This window comes from Stigmatopora argus, chromosome 1 (assembly GCF_051989625.1).
Source record: "Stigmatopora argus isolate UIUO_Sarg chromosome 1, RoL_Sarg_1.0, whole genome shotgun sequence".
Taxonomy (NCBI): Eukaryota; Metazoa; Chordata; class Actinopteri; order Syngnathiformes; family Syngnathidae; genus Stigmatopora; species Stigmatopora argus.
In genome coordinates this window covers 31,178,696-31,201,072 of record NC_135387.1, presented here as the reverse complement: position 1 = coordinate 31,201,072, position 22,377 = coordinate 31,178,696, and the positions used below count along the sequence as shown (strand labels likewise).

The following is a 22,377-nucleotide window of genomic DNA, read 5'->3' as shown; positions in this document are numbered from 1 at the left end:
TACGTTTCCCATCAGCCCCCGCGGTAGCGCCTCCTCCTCTCGTTCTCCCCGCCTTCTCTCCCACTCGGCCGAGCCGCGAGGAAGTCGCAAGATGGCCGATGTCGCTTGGAAGTAATGTTCCCCTCCCCGACATGGAGCCGTGAGCGTGGACGACAGCGAGGGGGGCGCCATTTGGACTTTTCTTTTTCTTTTCTTTGACTTTGTTTGCTTTTTATTCCAACGAACATTCATCCCGTTGCTCGCGTTTTTACGCCCCGGACTTGCCTCGGGAGCTGACGCGTCAAAATCACGCCGGGGACCCTGCCAAGCTAGCCGAGCTAACAGACTCGGGCAACAGCGGCGAGAAGCTAGCTAGCTAGCTAAACACGACGCCTTTTTTTTTCCTTGGAGGGGGAGTGCTTCTCATCACGCGGCCCACCCGATGCGGACATCCTAGCTAGCGGATTCGGAGCTAAAGCGTGTGGCGAGTCGTCAGTTGGGCTAGCCGCCGTCGCCACCACCACCGCCGCCGCCGCTTTTAACATGTCGGCCGAGCGAGTGGCCGCCCGGCTTTGCTAACTAGTACGCAGTATCGCGTCCATTTCGCGCCGGCCTGTCTGTCTCCCCCCTTTTTTTCCCTCTCTTTCCCCCCACGGCGCCGGCCACTTTCCTAGCGCCGCCTGCCCACCTGCCATGCTACGCTCGGACTAAACGTCCGTCGAGTGGTCGTGGTTAGCTCCAGCCGGCCCCGGAAGCTCGACTGAAGCTAGCGGGCCGAGTCGAATTGAGGAGCGGAGGTCGGGCGGGCGCATGCTCGGGCGCTTGACCGGCTCGGCTAACCCTACTCGCCAAGCTAAAGCTAAAGACACACACACATACACAGACAGGCTATCTCTCTCTATCTCACTCAGTTACTCAGTCACTCCTCCTTTTTTTTAGCTAGCCGTCCGTCGGCTAGCTTATACGGACGCCTTCGTCAAGACGGCGTTCAGAACGTATTCGGAGCCCGCTCCCGGCCACACGCACAGGCTCAACACCTCGGTCATGGGAGTGCAGGGCTTCCAGGAGTACCTGGAGAAGCGCTGTCCGGGCGCCGCGGTGCCGGTGGACCTGCTCAAGTTAGCCCGGACCGCGGCCCGTCAGCCTCCTCCACCACCGCACCCTCATCACCCTCACCACCACCACCATCCTCACCCTCACCACCATCACCACCACCACCACTCGCCTCACCCTCACCACCCGGGGTCCATGGTGGTGCCGCCCCCTCCTCCTCCACCTCCGCCTCCTCCTCCACCGCCTCCCGCTCGGATCCTGGTGGACGCCGACTCCGGCCTACAACGCCTGTACGGAGGCTACCAGACGGACTGGGTGTGCGGCGGGCAGTGGAACGCCATGCTGGGCTACTTGGCAGCCCTCTCCCAGGCCTGTCTGTTCCAGGGCGGCTTGGAACTGGTGGTGGTTTTCAACGGCACCCTGGGCAAGGAGCGCTGGCCCGAGTGGGTGCGGCGGGCTCAGGGTCAACGGCAGACGGCGCAACTCATCGTCAACCACGTCGGTGGTAAGGCCACCCCGCCTCCCCGGGCATGGTTCCTGCCCCCGGCATGCCTCAGCCACTGCGTCCGCCTGGCCATGTTCCGTTTCCGCGTGCGGGTAAGTCAAGTTATTATTATTATTATCACTTATCTTCAACTGTTATCTTCAAATCTCAACGTGTTGCTACTCGAGATGACCCCATGCTCATGATTTTTTTGGATTTCCATCCCATTTTTTGTAATTTCAAAATTTATTTTGCCGACATAGAGTGAAAATAATGTAACAAATATTGCTAACTGGTAAATGACCACTCATTTTTTTGTATTTTGGCTGCTGGTACTTAAAGAAATAGTACAAGATACTCACTCAGTTACTATCAGAGCTATTTCTTGCTAATTTGGATACAGTTTAAAAACAAAAACTGGGAAAATAATGGATTTACCGATCCGGTACAAGTATTATTAGTCGAGTAAAAATAATGTAACAAATATTGGCAAATGACAACTCATATTTTGTATTTTGGCTGCTGCTACTTGAAGAAATAGTACAAGATACTACTAAGTTACTATAAGAGCTATTTCTTGCTAATTTTGATACAGTTTAAAAAACAAACAAACGTGCAACACCCCTAAAAATGTATTTACCGATCCAGTACAAGTATTATTAGTCGAGTTATAGTATTTTTATTTTATTTTTTTATTTTTTAGATTTTACACAACACGATTTTTGAACTAAAAACACAGAAAAAATGGATTAAAAAATGACAATTATGGATTAAAAGAACTGGATTAAAAGGCCTGAATACTCAGTTTTTTATAGATCGAAAACAATGTTTATTTTAGCTTTTTTAATATATATTTCTAGATTTTACAAAATGATTTTTGAACTAAAAACACAGAAAAAATGGATTAAAATATTACAATTATGGATTAAAAGAACTGGATTAAAACCCCAGAATATTCCGTTTTTTATAGATCTAAAACAATGTTTCTTTGAGATTTTTTTAAATATATTTTTAGATTTTACAAAATGATTTCTGAACTAAAAACAAAGGAAAAATTGATTAAAATATTACAATTATTGATTAAAAGAACTGGATTAAAAGCCCTGAATATTCAATTTTTTATAGATCTAAAACAATGTTTATTTGAGCTTTTTTTTTTAAATATATTTTTTTAGATTTTACAAAATGATTTTTGAACTAAAAACACAGAAAAAATGGATTAAAAAATTAAAATTATGGATAAAAATCCCTGAATACTCAGTTTTTTATAGATCTAAAACAATGTTTATTTGAGCTTTTTAAAAAAATATTTTTTTAGATTTTACAAAATGATTTTTGAACTATAAACACAGAAAAAATGGATTAAAAAATGATAATTATGGGTTAAAAGAACTGGATTAAAAACCCTGAATATTCCATTTTTTATAGATCTAAAACAATGTTTATTTTAGCTTTTTTTAAATATATTTTTAGATGTTACAAAATGATTTTTGAACTAAAAACACAGAAAAAATGGATTAAAAAAATTAAAATTATGGATAAAAAGCCCTGAATACTCCGTTTTTTATAGATCTAAAACAATGTTTATTTGAGCTTTTTTTTAAAATATATTTTTAGATTTTACAAAATGATTTTTGAACTTAAAACACAGAAAAAAATCGATTAAAAAATTACAACTATGGTTTAAAAGAACTGGATTAAAAGCCCTGAGCTTGTACAATACGCAAAAGTACTAAAAACCTAGACTTCTGGACCATCTTGTGACCAAATCCTAACATTTTGGGCCTTATCAGATCGGCACATGATATCGCTTGTTTTGAAAAAATACTCTATATTCAACATACAAGTACTAAATTAAGTAAAAAAAAAAGACCATGGCTCAAAAACCCTTGAAACAGAAAAAGATAAATAGAAACTTTTTGGCTGTGTCACTTAAATCTTATCATTTTTTCCCTGATATTATTTCTATGTCCCGATATGACGGCCAAAATAGTTTTGGGTTAATGTTGACCTTACGTGGTCAAAGTGCAATTTTACAACTTCCCCCTCTTGAACGTAAAAATAACTGTCATAACGACATTAATCTCGTCATTTGACAACCTATTTTGGCTTAAGGTGACTTAAGCGTTTTCGATGACTCATTTGGACAATTGTTCAATTGGGACCCAGAAAATGAGGACTTTGATGGATTTGTGGATGATGATGACGTGAGTACGTTGGAAAATGGCGAAATAAAGTACAACCCAACTCTGTTTTGCTTCCGTTGCCTTTTTAAAAACGTGTTTTTAGCGTGTGGGTGTAGCGTGCAATAACTATATTTCCCAGCAGTCACTGTGCACCGGAACCCGGAAATAGGCTGCTTCCGGTAGCCAGCGCTAGCTATTGCGGTTAGATATTCATATATAATATACAACATATATGCATCTAAAAAACGGTGCGTCCTTTGTGTGTTTAAAATACAGAAATAGCACTCGTTACTGACACTGCGCCTTTAAATGTGATGCGCCATATAGTCGTGAAAATACGGTATAATTGTTCTGACTTTACGTTGTGATTTTTCTTTCCTAATATTTTTTCAATCTTCTAATATTGAGCCAAAGACACTTTGTTACGTTAGCTTAGCTCGCTTGCTAACCATTCATCCGAGAGAGAGGATATGACGGAAGGTCATCGTGTTTTTTGTAATTTTTTTAAAGATATGCCTGACTTTTTTTTTGCCCAGGTGGTGCAGACCTTGGAGGACCATCACCAGGAAGTGCTGTCCCTGTACCGGGACTACGGCTTCGCCGGTCTGATCGCTCAGGATTCGGAGTTTGCGCTGTGCAACGTCCCCGCCTACTTTTCGTCGCACGCGCTCAAGCTGAGCTGGAACGGCAAGAACCTGACCACGCACCAGTACCTGCTGTCCGAGGCCGCCAGGCAGCTGGGACTCAAGACCCAGCACCTCCCGTGTTTCGCCGCTTTGCTGGGTGAGGAAACCGTCGGGCGCCGGGTTAGGGTTAGCGTTATGGCGCTAGTCTTTTCTACGTGGAGGTAGAATCATGCCAAAGCTTAAGAGACACAGTAAAGTGGGTTTCTAAATGAGTGTCTTTTTAAAAAAAAGGGGGGAAAAGCGTGTTTTGCCAAAGAAAAGTGTCTTTCTAAAAGAGAAAGCATTTTTTGCTTAGAAAAATGCCTTATAAAAGAAAAAAAACCAATGCTTTCTTTTGCAAGACCACTTCAAGTCACATGACACGCCAACAGTTCCTCTCCGAAACAGCAGATGGCGATCTTAAACTATTCAATTCCGCACGGAAAATTGCAATGATCCGCTTTTTTGTCTCTTGCAAATGACACTTTTTTCTGTTTTGAAAGACCCATTTGTTTTCTCAAAACATGCCTTTCAAAAGAAAAAAATGTTTCAAAAGACAAAAAAGTGTGTTTTGCTTAAGAAACATGTCTTTCAAAAGAGAAAAAAAATGTGTTTTGTTAAAGAATGCCAACAGTTCCCCTCCGAAACAGCAGAGGGCGCTCAACCATTCAAAGGGCCTCTTATTCCGTGTTGCTTAAAAAACGTCTTTCAAAAGAGAAAAAAGTGTGTTTTATTAAAGAATCATGCTTTTCAAAAGGAAAAAAGGTGTTTTGGAGAGGAAACAGTCTTCCAGAAGAAGAAAAAAGTCGGTTTTGCGAGAGAAATCTGTCTTTCAAAAGAGGGAAATAAAGCATGTCTGTGTTTTCTTTTGCCAAACTGTCGCCTCAAGTCACATGACATGCCGACAGTTCCCCTCCGAAACAGCAGATGGCGCTCTTAAACTACTCAAAGGCCACTAGAGTGAGCGCTCATCATGTGACTTGAGGCATTCTTGTTTCCATCCGCCAGAAAAAGCATTCCAATCCATTTTTTTCTTTTGAAAGACCAATTTATTTAGCAAAACACTATTTTTTCTTCTTCTTTTGAAAGACCTCTTTATTTTGCAAAACACGTTATTCTCGCTCTTTAGTTTTGGCATGATTCTACCTCCATACTTTGTATATATTTCATTTTTTTTGCTTTCAAAAATGAGCCGTTGACTGTTATGCCGATTTTTCTCGTCAAATTCGAGTGATTTCTTGTCGTAACAACCCGTATATCGACTTTTCTCTAGTTTGCCCCGTATAATAGTATAAATCTTCTGTTAACCGTTCAGGCGAATATCTCTTCCGTGAAGGTCGACGCCAATATTTTGGCTAACCGGCTAAGCTAAAACAGGTTCTGTTGGTGCAGTCAAGCTAACATTAGCACTCTTCTGGATAACATCATTTCATTGGCGACAATAGCTTTAAATAAAGAACTCTGTGATGACAGATGGCGCTAAAAACAGAGGTTGTTGTTGTTGTGGTAGGAAGTAAAGCAGGTTGCAATGTTACGGGGACAATTTCAAAATAAGGGTTTGGGGGCTTCCAAATGTTCTTTCGGCAAGAAAAGAAAGTGCGGTTTGTGTTTTTTCCCCCCAAGGAAATCACATTCTGCCCGATGAAGACCTGGCCGCCTTCCATTGGAGTCTGCTGGGACCGGAACACCCGTTGGCGTCTCTCAAGGTAGAGGATTCTCGTTCTGGTCCAGGAAGTACACCTTAAAAAATAAATACTCTCGTAGTATGGAAGTTTCAATGTACAACGTTGACGTTGTGGCGGGTGGGTGGTTTGTACGACAGGTTCGAGCCCAGCAACTGGTGCTGCCGCCCTGCGAAGTGGTCATCAAGGCCGTTTCCGAGTACGTGTCCTCCATCAAAGACCTGGGCCACCTGGACGCCATCGCCAGAGACGTCTTCAAGCAGTCGCCGGTGAGTCGTCTTTGTCCGTCATCGTTAAAACTCGAATGAGAAATCGCCGGGATAATTTAGGGTGTGTCAATAGTTCATTGCTCGTTGGTCGCTATCTTTGCCTGTACCAACATGGCCGCCCTGAAGCCACGTTCCCATCCGAGTCAATGCTTTTTACATTTGAGTGAAGTTGTGACGAGTGGGGCGGTTCTGGGGGCAATACCTGGTCACTTGCTCTTCATTTTGGGTCACAACTTGATGATTTGGCGGGAAATGTAGGTCACTTCCTGTGTGGGGTTGTACTGGGTCACTTCCTGTTGACTTTGGGGCAGTTTTAGAACACTTCCTTTTGTTTTTGGACCGATACTTGGTCACTTCCACTTAATTTTGGGTCACAAGTCGTTGAGTTTGCGGCAATTGTAGGTCACTTCCTCTCTAGGGGCAATACTGGGTCACTTCCTGTTGATTTTGGGGGAGTTTTAGAATACTTCCTGCTCTTTTTGAGGCAATACCTGGTCACTTTCTCTTAATTTTGGGTCACAACTCGTTGAGTTTGGCGGGAAGTGTAGGTCACTTCCAGTGTGGGGTTGTACTGGGTCACTTCCTGTTGACTTTGGGGAAGTTTTAGAGCACTTCCTGTTGGTTTGGGGGCAATACTTGGTCATTCCCACTAAATTTTGGGTCAACTCGGTGAGTTTGTGGCAATTGTAGGTCACTTCCTGTCTAGAGGCAATACCGGGTCACTTCCTGTTTATTTTAGGGCAAGTCCTAGTTGAGGGAATTTTTCGTATTTCACCGTATTTATCCGAGCGTGTTGTTTTTCTCTCTTTTTCTCGGCAGTCTCGCATGGAAGACAAAATGGATCGCTTCAAGAGAGCCGTGGACTATTTCTCGGCGGCCTCCAAAGCGCGCTCGCCGAACGTGGGACCGCCCTCTTTCCTACGTGAGGAAACGCGCCCGTGCCTTTCGCGCGGCGGCGCCGCCGCCACGTCTAACCGCCGCCGTGTCTCGGCTTCCCCCAATCAGTGCCCGGTTTTGGGCCCGCTCCTTTCGGGGGACCGCCTGGCCACGTGGGAGCCGTGCATCCTGGGAAAAATCAGGTAGGACCTTCACATTTTGGCAAAGGTTTCACCCTACCGAACTCACGTATCCGCTTTGACGGCCGCCGCTTCAGTTCCCTCCCCCGCAGACGGCGCCCGGCTTCAAATCGCCCTTCGCCAACGCCCCGTTCGGACACGGCTCGGCGCCGCTCTTCCCCAACCCGCCGGCGCCGCCCCGGGACCACGACGACTCGCCCACGGGCAAGACGGGCTTCTCCGACTGGTCGGCGCCGTACGACTCCTCCCAGGGCGGAGGGCGCCTGCCCAATCATCACGCCGGCGGCGCCCCGTCGGGCCCCTCGCCGTCGCCGTCCTCTTCGTCCGACGGCGACGAACCCGACGACGGGAACGCCAAGTGAGTTGGGGGTCACCGCCTCCTTTCCAGGGCGGGCCGGCAAAAACGTTAACCCCGTCGGCGGTTTTTTTCCTCGCAGCCACTTGACGGACAAGCCGTCCCGCTGGGAGGATCCGGCGAGGAGGGACGGCCCCGCCCCCGGCGAAGCGTCCCAGGGCAACGGCGGCGCCTCCGGCATCCCGTCGCTGCTGTCCATGGCCACGCGCAGTCACATGGACATCACCACGCCCCCTCTGCCTCAGGTCAGTTGACATAGCTTTGTTTATTAGCATTTTTGAGCACTTCCTGTGGATTTCGCGGGTCATTTCCTGTTGGCGGCAGTACATTTGAGCCTCTCTGTGCCCACTTTTTGTTGTTTTTGAGGCACTTATTTGTATTTTGACCATTTTCTGGTGATTTAGCAATATTCCCAGCGGACTTTTTGGGTGACTGAGTTCATTTTATGACAATTTGAGGATTTTTTTTCCCCATCTCTAAATAGTAGTCACCATTTGAGAACCACAATTTAGGAGAAAAAAAGCTTTTATATTAGATTGTTTTCTTTCAAAGTCCAATCCATTTTTTTCCTGCATGGTTGGACATATTATTTTCACGTGTATAAATCAAACAAATGAAACGGTTTCAGGTCAGCGCCGAGGTTCTCCGTGTCGCCGAGCACAGACACAGAAGAGGGCTGATGTACCCCCAGATCTACCACATCCTCACCAAGGTAAAGTCCAACTTCACATTACCATTTTTCTTCAACTCTTCTCCTAATTGGACACAATCTTCTCAAAAAATCGTTCAAAGCATAAAAAAAAACAAAAAAATGTATATACACCTGTAAACCAAATGTAGAACACCTAAACAAAGATATTTGCTCCCAAAAAAATTCCAGCCTGAACTGTTAGACCAGTTATGCCATATTGTCCGTGGCCACCAGAGGGCGGCATTTCGTGGATCACTGTACAAGCTCAGTGCTTCTCAATTCAAATATTACATGTCTCCTCTCCCACCGAAATAAGAGGAAAAACCCGAGCGCTTATGGGTAGAATAATCATTTCTTTAGTATATGTATGTATATTTGTGTGATTGAGTTAAGTTGTATGAAGTTCAGGAGTTTTTGCTTGTCAAACTCTCTCACAGGGAGAGATGAAAATGCCAGTGTGCATCGAGGACGAGTGCAACTCGGAGCTTCCCCCGGCGTCCATGTTGTTCCGCGCCGCCCGCCAATATGGCTACGGCGTCCTCTTCAGCCTGGCCGAAACGCAGCGCCGCCTGGAGAGGCTGGCCCTCCGCAAGAGGGCTCCCTTGGAAGGTCGGGGTCGGGTTGCCAGGGAAACGGGGGGCGGGACGTTTTCAGGCCGCCCTCCGTGACCCCGAATCCATTGACCCGTTCCAGTTCCTCCGGTGATCGTGAAGGAGTGGAGCAGCGGCAAGGCCAAGTCGGCGCTGAGCCCGGAACTGGTCCCGGCCCTGTGTTTCCGCGAGTGGACCTGCCCCAACCTACGTCGCCTGTGGCTGGGGCGGGCCAGCGAGGACCGTTCCCGCCGGACTCGGGCCTTCCTGGCCTGCCTGCGCTCCGACTGCCCCGCCCTCCTCAACCCGGCGCAGGTCCCGCAGCACCTGTTGCTCATGTGCTGCGTCCTCAGGTAGGAACAAAATAAAAAATAAAACGCTTGTTTTTAATGTTAATTTGGTGGCGATGGACGCCATTTTGGAGCACTGTTTGAAGGCTCCAATGTGGCGACGAACGCCATTTGGGGGCATTTTTTAAAGGCTCCAAAGTGGAGACGGGCGCCATTTTGGATAATTTTTTAAGGCTCCCTAGTAGTGATTGACATCATTTTGGAGCATTTTTCTAAGGCTCTAAAGTGGCAACGGACGCCATTTTAGAGCATCTTCTTAAGGCCTCAAAGTGGAGACGGATGCCAATTCGTAGCATTTTTAAGGCTCCAATGTGGTGACGGACGCCATTTTGGAGCTTTTTTTCAAGCTCCAAAGTGGCGACGGACGCCATTTTGGAGCACTGTTTTAAGGCTCCAATGTGGCGACAGACGCTATTTTGGAGCATTTTTTTTAGGCTCAAAGTGGCGACGGACGCCATTTTGGAGCATTTTTTTAAGGCTCCAAATAATAATAATAATAATAATAATCGGACATAGGCCATGTCGTCATTACCACAACACAAAAAGCCTACTTGTCATCACACGCAGAAACTGCGTGTGACGAAATTGATGGTGCTTCTCCATAAGCTACGTTTAATCGGCAAAAGACCTAAATAAGTGTAAGTTACGGACTTGTAATTTGTCATTCCGCTGTTGTGGATACAGGTCGCTTACCTCTCGATTACCGCGCACACTTACCTTGCTGCCTGCCACTTACCTTCCTTCAAGTCAGCCAGCAGGAGGCAGATCACCAACCAACCATCTATTCATATGCCGCAGAAGGGAATGTGTGGCATGACGCCATTTTGGAGCACTGTTTTAAGGCTCCAATGTGGCGACGGACGCCATTTTGTAGCATTTTTTTTTTAAGGCTCCCTAGTAGTGACGGACACCATTTCGGAGCATTTTTTTTAGGTTCGAGCATTTTTTCAAGGCTCCAATGTGGCGATTGTCTCCATTTTGGAGCATATTTTTAAGGCTCTTTAGTAGCGACAGACGCCATTTTGGAGCATTTTTTAAGGCTCCAAAGTAGTGATGGACGCCATTTTGAAGCATTTTTTTAAGGCTCCAAAGTGACGACGGACGCCATTTTTTGAGCATTTTTTAAGGCTCCAAAGTGGTGAACGACGCCATTTTGGGGCAATTTTTAAAGGCTCCAAAGTGGAGAGGGATGCCATTTTGGGGCAATTTTTTAAGGCTAGAAAGTAGTGACGGACGCCATTTTGGAGCATTTTCTTAAGGCTCAAATGTGGCGATTGTCGCCATTTTGGAGCATTTTTTAAAGCTCCAAATTGGCGACAAACGCCATTTTGGAGCATTTTTTAAGGCTCCCTAGTAGTGACGGACGCCATTTTGGAGCGTTTTTTTAAGGCTCCACTGTGATGATGGACGCCATTTTGGAGCATTTTTTTAAGGCTCCCGTGCGCCCCCCCATCAGGTATATGATGCAGTGGCCCGGGGGCCGGATCCTCCAGAGGAACGAGCTGGACGCCTTCCTGGCCCAGGCCGTCTCCAACCAGCTCTACGAACCGGACCAGCTTCAGGAGCTCAAGGTAGGACCGTTAAAAATGGCCGCCGGCCGGCCAACCGGGAGGGAAGAGACAAAAGTCTCCATTTTGCCGGCCCACCCGTCCACCAGGTGGAGAAGGTGGACGCCCGCGGCGTGCAACTGGCCGCCCTGTTCATGGCCGGCGTGGACACGGCGCTCTTCATCAACGACGCCTGCGGGCAGCCGTTGCCGTGGGAACACTGCTGCCCATGGGGCTTCTTCGACGGCAAGCTGTTCCAGAGCAAGCTGGCGCGCGCCTCCCGCGACCGCGCCGCCCTGCTGGACATGTGCGAAGGACAGGTGCGCCCCAAAATAAAATGGCCGCCATTTTCAGGCAATATATGTTTTAAAAAAAAATAATATATATATTTTTGGGCTACCCGTGACAGGAGGAACTGGTGTCCAAGGTGGATAAGATGCGGCAGGCCATACTGGAGGGCGTCAACCTGTCCCGCCCCCCTCCGCCGCCTCCCCCTCTGCCGCCCCCCGCCTTCTTACCGCCCACCATGGTGCCGCCGTTCTACCCCGTGCCGCCCCTCTACCCGCCCCGCCCCCTGGGCGGGGTGCCGCCCCACCACCCGCATCACCTGGCCCAGCACCGGGCCAGAGCTTTCCCAGGTGGGTGGCTTTTCCGGAGGTTGGCCATTTTGTTAGCTTCCCACGTTAGCGGTAGATTGGCTATTAGGGCATTTTTGTGCTACTTTCTCTTGCTTTTATCATTTTGGAACCAATTTTCAGGTCACTTCCTGTTCAGTTTGGAGCTATTTATTTTTGGGGTAAAAAACGACAACATTTTCGATATATATTTAAAAAAACATTTTCGATATATATTTAAAAAAAACATTTTTGATATATATTTTTAAAAAACAATTTTCGATATATATATATATATATATTTTTTTTTTTTTTCGATATATATATAAAAAAAAATTCGATATATATTTAAAAACACATTTTTGATATATATTTAAAAAAACATTTTTGATATATATTTAAAATAAAATAAATTCGATATATATTTAAAAAAAAATATTTTCGATATATATTTAAAAAAACAAAACAATTTTCAATATACATTTAAAAAAAATCGATATATATTTAAAAAAAATTTTTTTTCGATATATATTTAAAAAAAAACATTTTCGATATATATTTTTAAAAATTCGATATATATATTTAATTAAAAAAAATTCGATATATATTAAAAAAAACATTTTCAATATATATTTAAAAAAAAATCCTGGATCAAAACCCCTAAATATTCAGTTTTTTTACTTTAGCTTTTTTTTCATAGTCAGGGAAAACATCTTTTGATCATTTGTTTTTCATTTAAAAAAGAAACCAAATATTTTTTAAATGATGTGCAATATTAAAGTGGAAAACAGATATTTTTTTTTATATATTTATTTTTAGATATTACAAAATGTTTTTTAAACTAAAAATACAAAAAATAAATTAATGCATTTATGGATTTAGAAAAGGGGAAAATCAGGGAATATAATATACAGTGGTACAAAATTTGACTTTTTTCGCAACTTGAAAATTTCGTAAGTAGAGGTGTACTTTATATGTAAATTCTCTAATTCCTTCTACCAGAGCCGAAAGCCGTCCACTTTGTAGTTCATTTTAGATTTTTGTGTGTGCCCTATGTGTGTGTGTGGAGTTAGAAGTTGTATTTGTTGCTAATCTAATCTAATCTTAATCTATTCCAGGCATTCAGTCCATCCCCCCTCAGGGAGGAAAACTGGAGATCGCCGGCATGGTGGTGGGCCAGTGGGCCGGCAACAAGCCCATCCGCGGCAGGGGGGGCTTCAACCTGCAGGTGGTTTCGGTGGGAGCCGGGAGAGGGTGAGTACTCGCTCGGGCCGGCCCAGGCTCCGCCCCCCCGCCGCCGCTCACCTTCGCCTTTGCCAACCACAGCAGGGGCAAAGAGATTCCCGCTAAAATGAGAGGAGGAAAAAAACCAACTGCCAACAGAACACAGGTAAAAAAGTGTTAAATAATTGTTTACCGTATTTTCTCGCATATTTATATTTTGGCAAAAAATGAGGTTACGGCTTATATGCGCATAAATTCCACTTGACATGCACCAAACTGCAAAGACCAAACGCCATAATGCAAGACAATGCGGCCGATATGCTCATTTATTTTTAAATAGAGAAAAGGTAAACAGATAAAACGCCTAATAAAGTTTATTTTGACATCTATGAATGAAATTCAAGAAAGAAATAAACCATATTTTGCATAAAACCTGAAAAAAATCACTTACTGATTGTAAAAACAGCTTCAAGAGCAGGTTAAGAAAGAGTCAGATCAATTTAATAGGAAATGGGTTTATTACCAGGCTGCAGGATGGGGAGAGAGCTCGAACAGGTGTGAACTGCTCAGTCTGTTGTTCTCCAAATGAACAGTCAGTCTTTATATAGGAAAACAGGGTATAGTATAGTTTCTATGACAACGGAAGAAACTGGGCAAGTTTCCTATGACAACGATGTTTCTATACTTACAAAAACGGATACAATATGAACAAGCAATTGCCAAGCAACGTTGTCATTTTATCTTAATGTTATCTTACAGTTGCCATCTTGCCTAGGAATGACAAACTAGACCCACTTCCTGATTGTACTGGTCACGTGACTTCCTTTTTGAATTTGTCTGCGTGAAATGATTTTTCTTGCAATTTTCCCTTCAAAGTAAAAAATTTGTACTCCCTATGAATATGGAGGTAAAAATGGGGAATCAGGGGGCGGCTTATACGAGGGAAATTGTCAAATTCAACCATTTTAAGGGTGTGGCTTATACACGGAGGCGGCTAATATGCCAGAAAATACGGTAAGCGTCATTTTTTTCATCATAAAGTGCATTCCAATTTACCTGTCTCCAAGTCACACCCGCACAAAAGCCGGAATCCCTTGACGTTAACTGATTGGCTCGCCAGTCGGGACCGAACCGAACGGGATACCCCAGTCCATCTCCTGACTCCTCCCCTTTCCTTTCCTCAGACGTCGCCGCCACCCGGCGCCGGCAGTCCCCCGAAAGCCTCGGAGGAGGCGGGCCCGCCGGCGGCGACGGTGGAGGGGGCGGTCCCGGACGCCCCGGCCGCCTTGGCCGCCTCGGCCCGGCATCTGAACGGCGGCGGCTCGGCGCCCTCGGACCCGGCCAGCCAGTGTGCCTTAGCCAACAGAGACAACCAATCGGAGGGGGCGCCGGCCGAGGGCCCCCGTTGCCTTGACGACTGCCCGTCGGACGGAGCGTTACGGAAAGAGGAGTGACGGACGGACGGACGGATGGACGGACAGCCGGTTACGCGTTTGACTGCCTTTCCCCTCCCCCGACTCCCACGCCCCGCCCCGTCTTTGTAGCCCCGCCCACCCCGCACGCCGCCACCGCCCCAAACGCTCGACCGTCACCGTTCGATCCCATTTTTTTTTTCCGTTTCTCATGCGCTTTGATGTTTCTTTTTTTTCAGCGGAGGTTTTTTTCTCTTCTAGAAGCACGACGGAGTATTTTAGCCACGCAAAGAAAGAAAGAAAAAGAGGGAGGAGCTTATATTTTGACCATCTCAAACTCATGAGAAAATTAGTCACAAAAGAGTCGCATTATAATTAAATTTTAATGCTAACATGCTAACTATGGGAAGGTCACGATTTTACGACAAGGTCAAATTTTGAGGCTATTGCTTTACGCTAACTTGACGTCCGTAAGAAAAACATAATTTTATTTCCCAAAATTCAATTGTAATAGTACAAATTGGCGATAAAAGCTGTCATAATTAGCATGCTCATGCTAACACTAGGTCATTTTACATGGGAATTTTTATCTCCTTATAATTGACCACTATTCCACTTTTAGTAAACGTAATATCTTGTTGCAATTTTCTCTCCTAACGACTTAAATATGTTAATATGACGTATGATTGATGTTAAACCTCCTCTTTTTCTCTTTCTTTGCGTCGCCCGAATACCCGCGTGAGCCCCAAAATAGGCCCCTCCCTCTCCCCACCCGCACGATCGCCCGCTCCGATAAGCTCGGAAGCCCCGCCTCCAGCCCCGCCCCCCAATCGCCGCCGACACGTCGCGACGCCGTTTTCCTTTTGAGCGGCGTGGCCGTTAGTTTACGCACCTTAATCCTTCGAGTATGCAAGGTTTAACCCCCGCCCCCAAAGGTTTAACCCCGCCCACCCCAAAATGAGCGCGTTATCCTACGTTACGATATTGCGACCCCGCCCCCTTTTGTCCCCTCGTCCCAAAGCTTTGATTGTACTATCCCAACTTTAGCACTTGATGTTGTATTTTAATGTAAAGCGCTTTTCATGGGGGCCCCCCAAAAAGAGGCCCCTCCCCCCGTAACCGATGGATCCACACCTTATGGGCCCCCGTGCCCCCCCGCGTCAGCTCGCGGGCCGCCATTGACGCCGATAGACGTCCGACCGTTAACCGGGAGGGCTTACTGGAAGTCGCGCTCGCTCCTAACCTGATATAAACAGGAAGTTGGACCTGGAAATGGCCCAAAACAACAGGAAGTGACCTGGAAATGGCAACAAAACAACAGGAAGTGAGCTGCCAATGGCCAAAAAGCAACAAGTAACCTGGAAATGGCCCATGAACAACAGGAAGTGACCTGGATATGGCCCAAAAAACAGGAATTGACCTGGAAATGGCCCAAAAACAACAGGAAGTGACCCGCCAAAGGCCCAAAAACCACAGGAAGAGACCACCAATGGCCAAAAAGCAACACGTGACCTGTAAATGGCCCAAAAACACGGTGACGTGAAAATGTCCCAAAACAACAGGAAGTGACCTGGAAATGGCCCACAAACCACCGGAAGTGACCTGCCAATGGCCCAAAAACCACAGGATGTGACCTGAAAATGGCACCAAAAAACAGGAAGTGACCTGCAAATGGCCCCAAAGCAACAGAAAGTGACCTGCTATCCATAGCAAGTGATCCCCAATGCTTCCAAATTGACAGGAAGTGACCCAACAACAACAGAAAGCACCAGAAACGCCCCATTTTCAGCTGGAAGTGATCCACTGTAAACAGGAAGTGACCCAGAAAGCCCTGCAAATCAGCAGAAAGGTCAACCCCGAATAAATAAGCAGGAAGTAAGCCTTAAATGGCCAAAAAACAATCAACACAGACCCAATATCGACAGGAAATGACCCAGAACCAGAACCAGAACCAAAACCAAGGGGACGTCTGTCGTCGTCAAGGTAACCCCCGAGACATAAAGTTAGAGCTCTATTTGCGAGACGTCCGAATGTGTACAGAGTGGTTTCGGACAAAGAGGCACTTTGTTTTTTGTTTGTTTTTTTGGTAGTTTTGTTTTTCGTTGATTTTTTTTTTTCACGCGAAACCACACTGGAAGCTCCGCCCCCGAGGCGAGGCACCTTTCCGCATCCAGTTGAAGGCCAAAAAAAGAAAAAAAAAAGAAAAGACAAACCAGGCGGAAAACCTTCCCGAGGAAAGACGACGCCCTATTCTCGTCTCGTCGTCGCCTCTGTGGGCGGAGCTCCATCCGGCCCGGGGTATCGGAATCCTGACTCGAGACCAGTGGCGGTTCTGACTTGAATCTGGCGGTCTTTCCAGATTCCAGACTACCCGTCCCTTTTAGTTTTCCGATACTCGGACCGGATGGAGCTCCGTTCGCGTTTTTTGTCCAAAGTGTATGGCGAAGCGCCCCCGCTGTCGCCCCGATCGCCGCCCGCCCGCCGACCGGTCGCCGCGTGGCGTGCGTGTCACTTTACGCCAACAGAATGCACTTTTCCAGCCCTCGAGGATCGATCGGTCGGTCGGGAACGTGTCGCTAGACCTCTCACTTGATTGGTTAGAGCACTTAACGTTCACGGAGAAGCAGATAGATTAACCCCGCCCCCCTCCGTCGCCGCCGCCGCCGACCGGGAAGACGCGTCGGCGAGCCGCCCGATAAGCACCTTATTTTCATACGACTACGTCGACCATTAGGTTATCCGGAAGGAGGAAAAGGCGGAGGCAACGGGAAGGGGCGGGGCCTCTTCGCCTTCCGGACGGACGTCCGACGCGGTGGCGGCGTGGAGACCGACGAACCGCCGCCACCGGATCGGACGCCCACTGTCGCTAAACTAAAGTGCACAGATAGCTTTCGTTGACCAGACCAAGATGGCCGCCGCGTGGGAATCAATGTAACGAGGTTCGCGTACTCCGCGTCAAAAGCATTTGCCGGTCGCTTCGTGGGCGTCGCCGACGGCAATGGACGTCCAATCCGTTTGAAGAAGGAGGGATGTTGAGGAATAGACCACCCCCCCCAAAAAATTTCTTAATTATTTTTTAAATCTTATTCTGGAATGAAATTAAACAGTGGAATAGTTGGCCCCACCCTGTTCTACATTCTTTCCAATTTTAAACTAAACATTTTTAATTTTTTTAATGAACTTTAAAAACAAATCAAATATTTTCCCAAATTTTTTTTGGAGACTATTTCTCATGATTTTATTTTATTTAAAATAATTTAATTATTATTAATTAATAATTTAATAATTTAAATATGTAAACTGTTTTTTTTTTCATTTAAAAAATTATATCTCATTTAATTTGAGTCAAATCGCCCAAAATGACACCCCAATTTTTTAATTGCTACGAATTGACTTAATTTTTTTATGTTGACACAAATCCCACCCCCAAAATCAACCCTAGTTAGGCCCCGCCCACTACAAAATAGGCACCGAGAATGAATTTCATCTTTCCGCTAGCTAGCTAGCTCAACGTGCTCATCCATTCAACTTATGATGTCACAACCAGACTTGATGAAAAGTGGGCGTTCCCTCACTCCTTGTTTTGGCGGGAATAACCATCAAGCTGTGCTGTATGATGGGGAAAAAATCGTTTTTTAACGAACAGATTGGACGTCTATAGCCGTTTCCGGTTAAAACAGCGACCCCCGGAAGCGCCGATGGTTTCTCGGCGGCCCCGGCGCTCCTCCAGACGCCGGGTCGCCGTCACCTGTCCGATTCGTCGACCCCCCACGCCCACCGTTACCCGAGTTTCTCTTACCCGGACGGGCGCCACCCGCAACCCATCGTAACGACGTAAAACTACTCGTATTTTGGACAAACTCTGAGAGGACGGTTAGCCAGAGCGCCGTCCTCTACCGATTTGCGCGCCACCGCCGCCGCGTTTACACCTTCACACACACACATACCCACACAAACCCACACTCAAGAAACAGACCCTCAGTTGCGTTCGTTACCAACCACGTTCTCGTCACTTTATGGGAGTTTTTAATATTTTTTTGGTAACCGGTAACACTGACTGAGTCAATCCCTAAACCCTTTCATGGCACGTACCCACACAAACCCACACACACTCCCACACCCACATCCCGAAGTGACTCGGTAGTTAGTTGGGTTGAAACCGCAAGACAGTACACCACGTAGAACCCCCATTTTTGTCCTGCTCTGTTTTTGTTTTCTAGATTTGATGAGCCATGTATTCACTTTTAATGCTTGTAAGCCGCTCCCTTGCCCCGCCCCCTTTTTATTTTTAAAAGGTTGCCCCTCCCATTTTCAATTTTTATGTTCCGCCCCCATTTAATTTGACGTAAACACACACACACGTACGTGTTTTGGTTCCGACAGTTTCTCGAAAATGCTAATCGGATACGTAGCCGTTAGCGTAGCCTAGTGCTGGGCCATATTAAATCGCCAAAATATTCGATTATCTAATTTTGATTTATCAAGACCATACCACGGATTGGCCTCTAGGTGGTGTCGCCCAATGGTGACCCCTAGCGGCCATAAGGTACCACACAACGCAAACCTATGTTGCAAGTGACGAACACGCGTAGCGACGGGAAATAATCATGTTTATTTTTAGAAAAGGCGAGATTTTTAAGCTAGTTTATGACATAATGTTAACTGTACTCCATGAAAAGGCCTCTAGAGGTCACTAAACCTCGTCAACACGAGTCTGGTAAGGCACCTCACTAGACAAACTTGCGGTGCGTTTAAAAAAAATGGAATTTTGTGAACGTTAGCATATAACAAAATTAAAAGTGTAGTTTTTAGCAACTTTTTAACACGTTTTTAAGCTAATTTATGAAGCATAGTCCTCAAAGCGGGTCACTTGTTTAAAACCTAATGAAAATGAAATTAAATTCATCGTAAGCAAACAGCTAACATACTTTCATGTAAAAAATTAGCTTCTCGTCTAACCAAAAGCCCCATCTTGGCATGTTGTTATCATTTTTTTCCTTTACCTCGCCCACTAATAGCTTAGCCTACACAATCATTAATGTTTTTTTGAATGATTAAGCCAAAATTAGCTTAGCCGCTAACAAGCGGCTCCATTTTAGCGTACTGTTAGCATTTTTTCCCCTTGCGTCGCCCAGTATTAGCTAAGAAGACATTAATCAAGATGATTTTTAAAATTATACAGCCAGTAAACACATTTAGCGACAACTAGCACGTGAGAAATTAGCCTAGCTGCTAACAAACGGCGCCATCTTAGCATATTGCTATCATGTTTTCCCTGCATCGCCCACTACTATCTTAACCTGCACATGAATCAAAATCAATTTTTATTGATTAACCACATTTAGCATCTACTACTAGCCTAGCCGCTAACAAGCGGCTCCATTTTAGCATATTGTTATCATTTTCTTCCCTTGCGTCACCCAGTATTAGCTTAGATGACACATTAATCAAGATTTTTTTAGTTATACAGCCAGTAAACACATTTAGCAACAACTACCCCATTAAAAATTAGCCTAGCCGCTAACAAACGGCTCCATCTTAGCCTATTGTGATCATTTTCCCTGCATCGCCCAGTACGAGCTTAGCCTGCACATAAATCAAAATGATTTTTTATTGATTAAACACATTTAGCACCTACTAATAGCCTAGCCGCTAACAAACGGCTCCATTTTAGCATATTGTTATGATTTTCTTCCCTTGCGTCACCCAGTATTAGCTTAGACGACACATTAATCAAGATGATTTTTTTAGTTATACAGCCGGTAAACACATTTAGCACCTACTACCGCATTTAAAAATTTGCCTAGCCGCTAACATACGGCTCCATCTTAGCCTATTGTGATCTTTTTGTCCCTGCATTGCCCAGTACTAGCTTAGCCTACACATAAATCAGAATTATACAGCCAGTAAACACATTTAGTGACGACTACCGCGTTAAAAATTTGCCTAGCCGCTAACAAACGGCTCCATTTTAGCATATTGTTATCATTTTCTTCCCTTGCGTCACCCAGTATTAGCTTAGACGACATTAATCAAGATGTTTTTTTTAGTTTTACAGCCAGTAAACACATTTAGCGACAACTACCGCGTTAAAAATTAGCCTAGCCACTAACAAACGTCTCCCCTTAGCATAATGTGATCATTTTCCCCCGCATGGCTTAGCACGAGCTTAGCCTACACGTCAACAAAATTGAATTTTTAAGCGCTATCTGCAGAAATATGAACGTAAAACAAAAAAAAATAACAATAAATCCAATTCCCGCCCGATTTGCACACGCACACACACGATAATCCGCCGAAAACGTACCCCGAGTTTTCCCGCCGCGGGCCTAGCGTCATTTGTACCGGCCCCCCGTTTCTCTTAGCCCCGCCCCTCGACCGACCCGACTAACAGTAAAGGTTCTATTAACATGAATTATCGGTTTCTGTATGTATTTAGCCGGAGTTTAAAAAGAAAAAAATGCGTAAAAAAAACCCTTATAAAAATAACGGTTCGATTGAGTTGTGCAAAATGTGTTTTTTCTTACTATTTTAATGTTGCCGCCGCCGCCGCCAGCCAACATGTTCTAATCCCGCTACCGTCGCTTCAGTTAGAAATACGAAATACGCTTAGCCGAGCTTAGAGAAATCGTAACAATGGCCACTTTCTCCTCTCACCTTCTTTCTATGGCATCTTTAGGCAGTTTCACCGTTCATGTACGTACGTAAGTAAACAAAAAACAAGTTATAAATCAGCCGTTACCGTCTGCGCTGTTGATTTTCGTAATATCCCTGAATGATAATTTCTTGGTCCATCCGAGCCCATCAAGTGGAATTTCCCGCCAAATTTGTTCCTGCCAAAATCTGTTCCCGCCCAAATCGGAACGGCTCAAGTCAAAGAAAGTAGGGGGGGTGAAAGAAATGGAGTTATTTCAATTAGTTTTACATTCTCCCTGTTTTTATCAGAAATTAATCTCGTTCGGGAAGGAATTTGAGTCCATTTTGAAAGGTTAAAATTCATAAAAATAAATGTCATTGTTTAAAAATATATATTTATAATTAAAAATCGCTTCCCGCCCCGATTAGCCCGTTTTTAAAATCCTGATCTTTTGGACCCGAAATGGCGGGAAATCTTTAAAAAGGCACGTCCTCATCACACGTAATTTGTCAAACACAAATTTTTAATCATTTTTCTTCCAATCGCAGCCCCCCTGAAATTCCCAACTCTCAGACAACAACAACGCCCCCTGTTGGATTCCTACTGATTTTTTTCCTTTCGCTAACGTTCTTGCCCGACATTAGCCATTTTTTCCCTTGTAGAACAGATTCCTCAGGGGAAAAAACGCATTGGTGCGAAAATGTTAGCATGCTAACTTTAGCATGCTAACATTAGCATGCTATCGTTAGAATGCTAACACCAGCATGCTAGCATTAGAATGCTAAAACAGCATGCTAACATTGGCATGCTAATTTTAGCATGCTAACATTAGCATGTTAGCATTAGCATGCTAGCGTTAGCATGTTAACGTTAACATGCTAACATTAGCATGCTAGCATTAGCATGTTAACGTTAGCATGCTAACATTAGCATGCTAGCATTAGCATGCTAACATTAGCACGCTAACGTCAGCGCGCATTAGCCTTTTTGTCCCGATTTGAATTCGAAATCTTCCACACTTCCGCCCTTCAATGAGATAAAACCCCGCCCCTGACCACGCCCCCCCCCCCGAAAGGTGCTCCTTTGGACGGACGCGCCCCCTCGTTCAACAAAAAAAAAGGGTTCCGATATATCCATGATATTATTGTTGTAGAGATATTATCATCATCACCATCATTGTCGTCATTATCGCTGTTATAATTATGGTCGGTATCATTTTTTGTCATCTTTGTTAGCATTATGGAAGCACCAGACTGTTTGTGGAAAGATGAGAGGAAGGCAAGAACAAGGCAGTGACATTTTTTTTTGTCCGGGTGTGGGAGGGAGGGAGGGAGGGAGGGAGGCAGGCTTATTTTGGGAGGGAGGGAAGATAGGTGAGATAAGGGAAGGGAAGGGAAGGAATGAGAGGACAGGACAGGATAGGAGGAATGCTGAGGAAAGAGACAAACAACCATGGCAGTCATGTTTGTACTGGTTGGGAAATGACTTACAGTGCTGAAATAAAATTTATTCTTTTAGTAAAAACTATCGAGTGGGCTTTTATTATCAGGAAAATTCATTGCT

At 45.2% G+C, this 22,377-nt stretch overlaps 1 protein-coding gene across 1 annotated transcript; it reads left to right on the top strand.

The window, feature by feature from the left end:
• Nucleotides 1-43: 43 nt before the first annotated feature.
• fam120c (family with sequence similarity 120 member C) lies at nucleotides 44-18,492 on the top strand. Its single transcript, XM_077617136.1, has 17 exons — nucleotides 44-1,629; nucleotides 4,239-4,485; nucleotides 5,991-6,073; nucleotides 6,190-6,318; nucleotides 7,138-7,240; nucleotides 7,324-7,397; nucleotides 7,472-7,752; nucleotides 7,832-7,994; nucleotides 8,378-8,461; nucleotides 8,878-9,049; nucleotides 9,134-9,383; nucleotides 10,837-10,951; nucleotides 11,038-11,247; nucleotides 11,337-11,565; nucleotides 12,660-12,795; nucleotides 12,868-12,931; nucleotides 13,950-18,492. The coding sequence occupies exons 1-17, from the start codon at nucleotides 1,024-1,026 to the stop codon at nucleotides 14,217-14,219; spliced, it is 3,216 nt and encodes a 1,071-aa protein (XP_077473262.1). The 5' UTR covers nucleotides 44-1,023; the 3' UTR covers nucleotides 14,220-18,492.
• The last annotated feature ends 3,885 nt before the right edge of the window (nucleotides 18,493-22,377 follow it).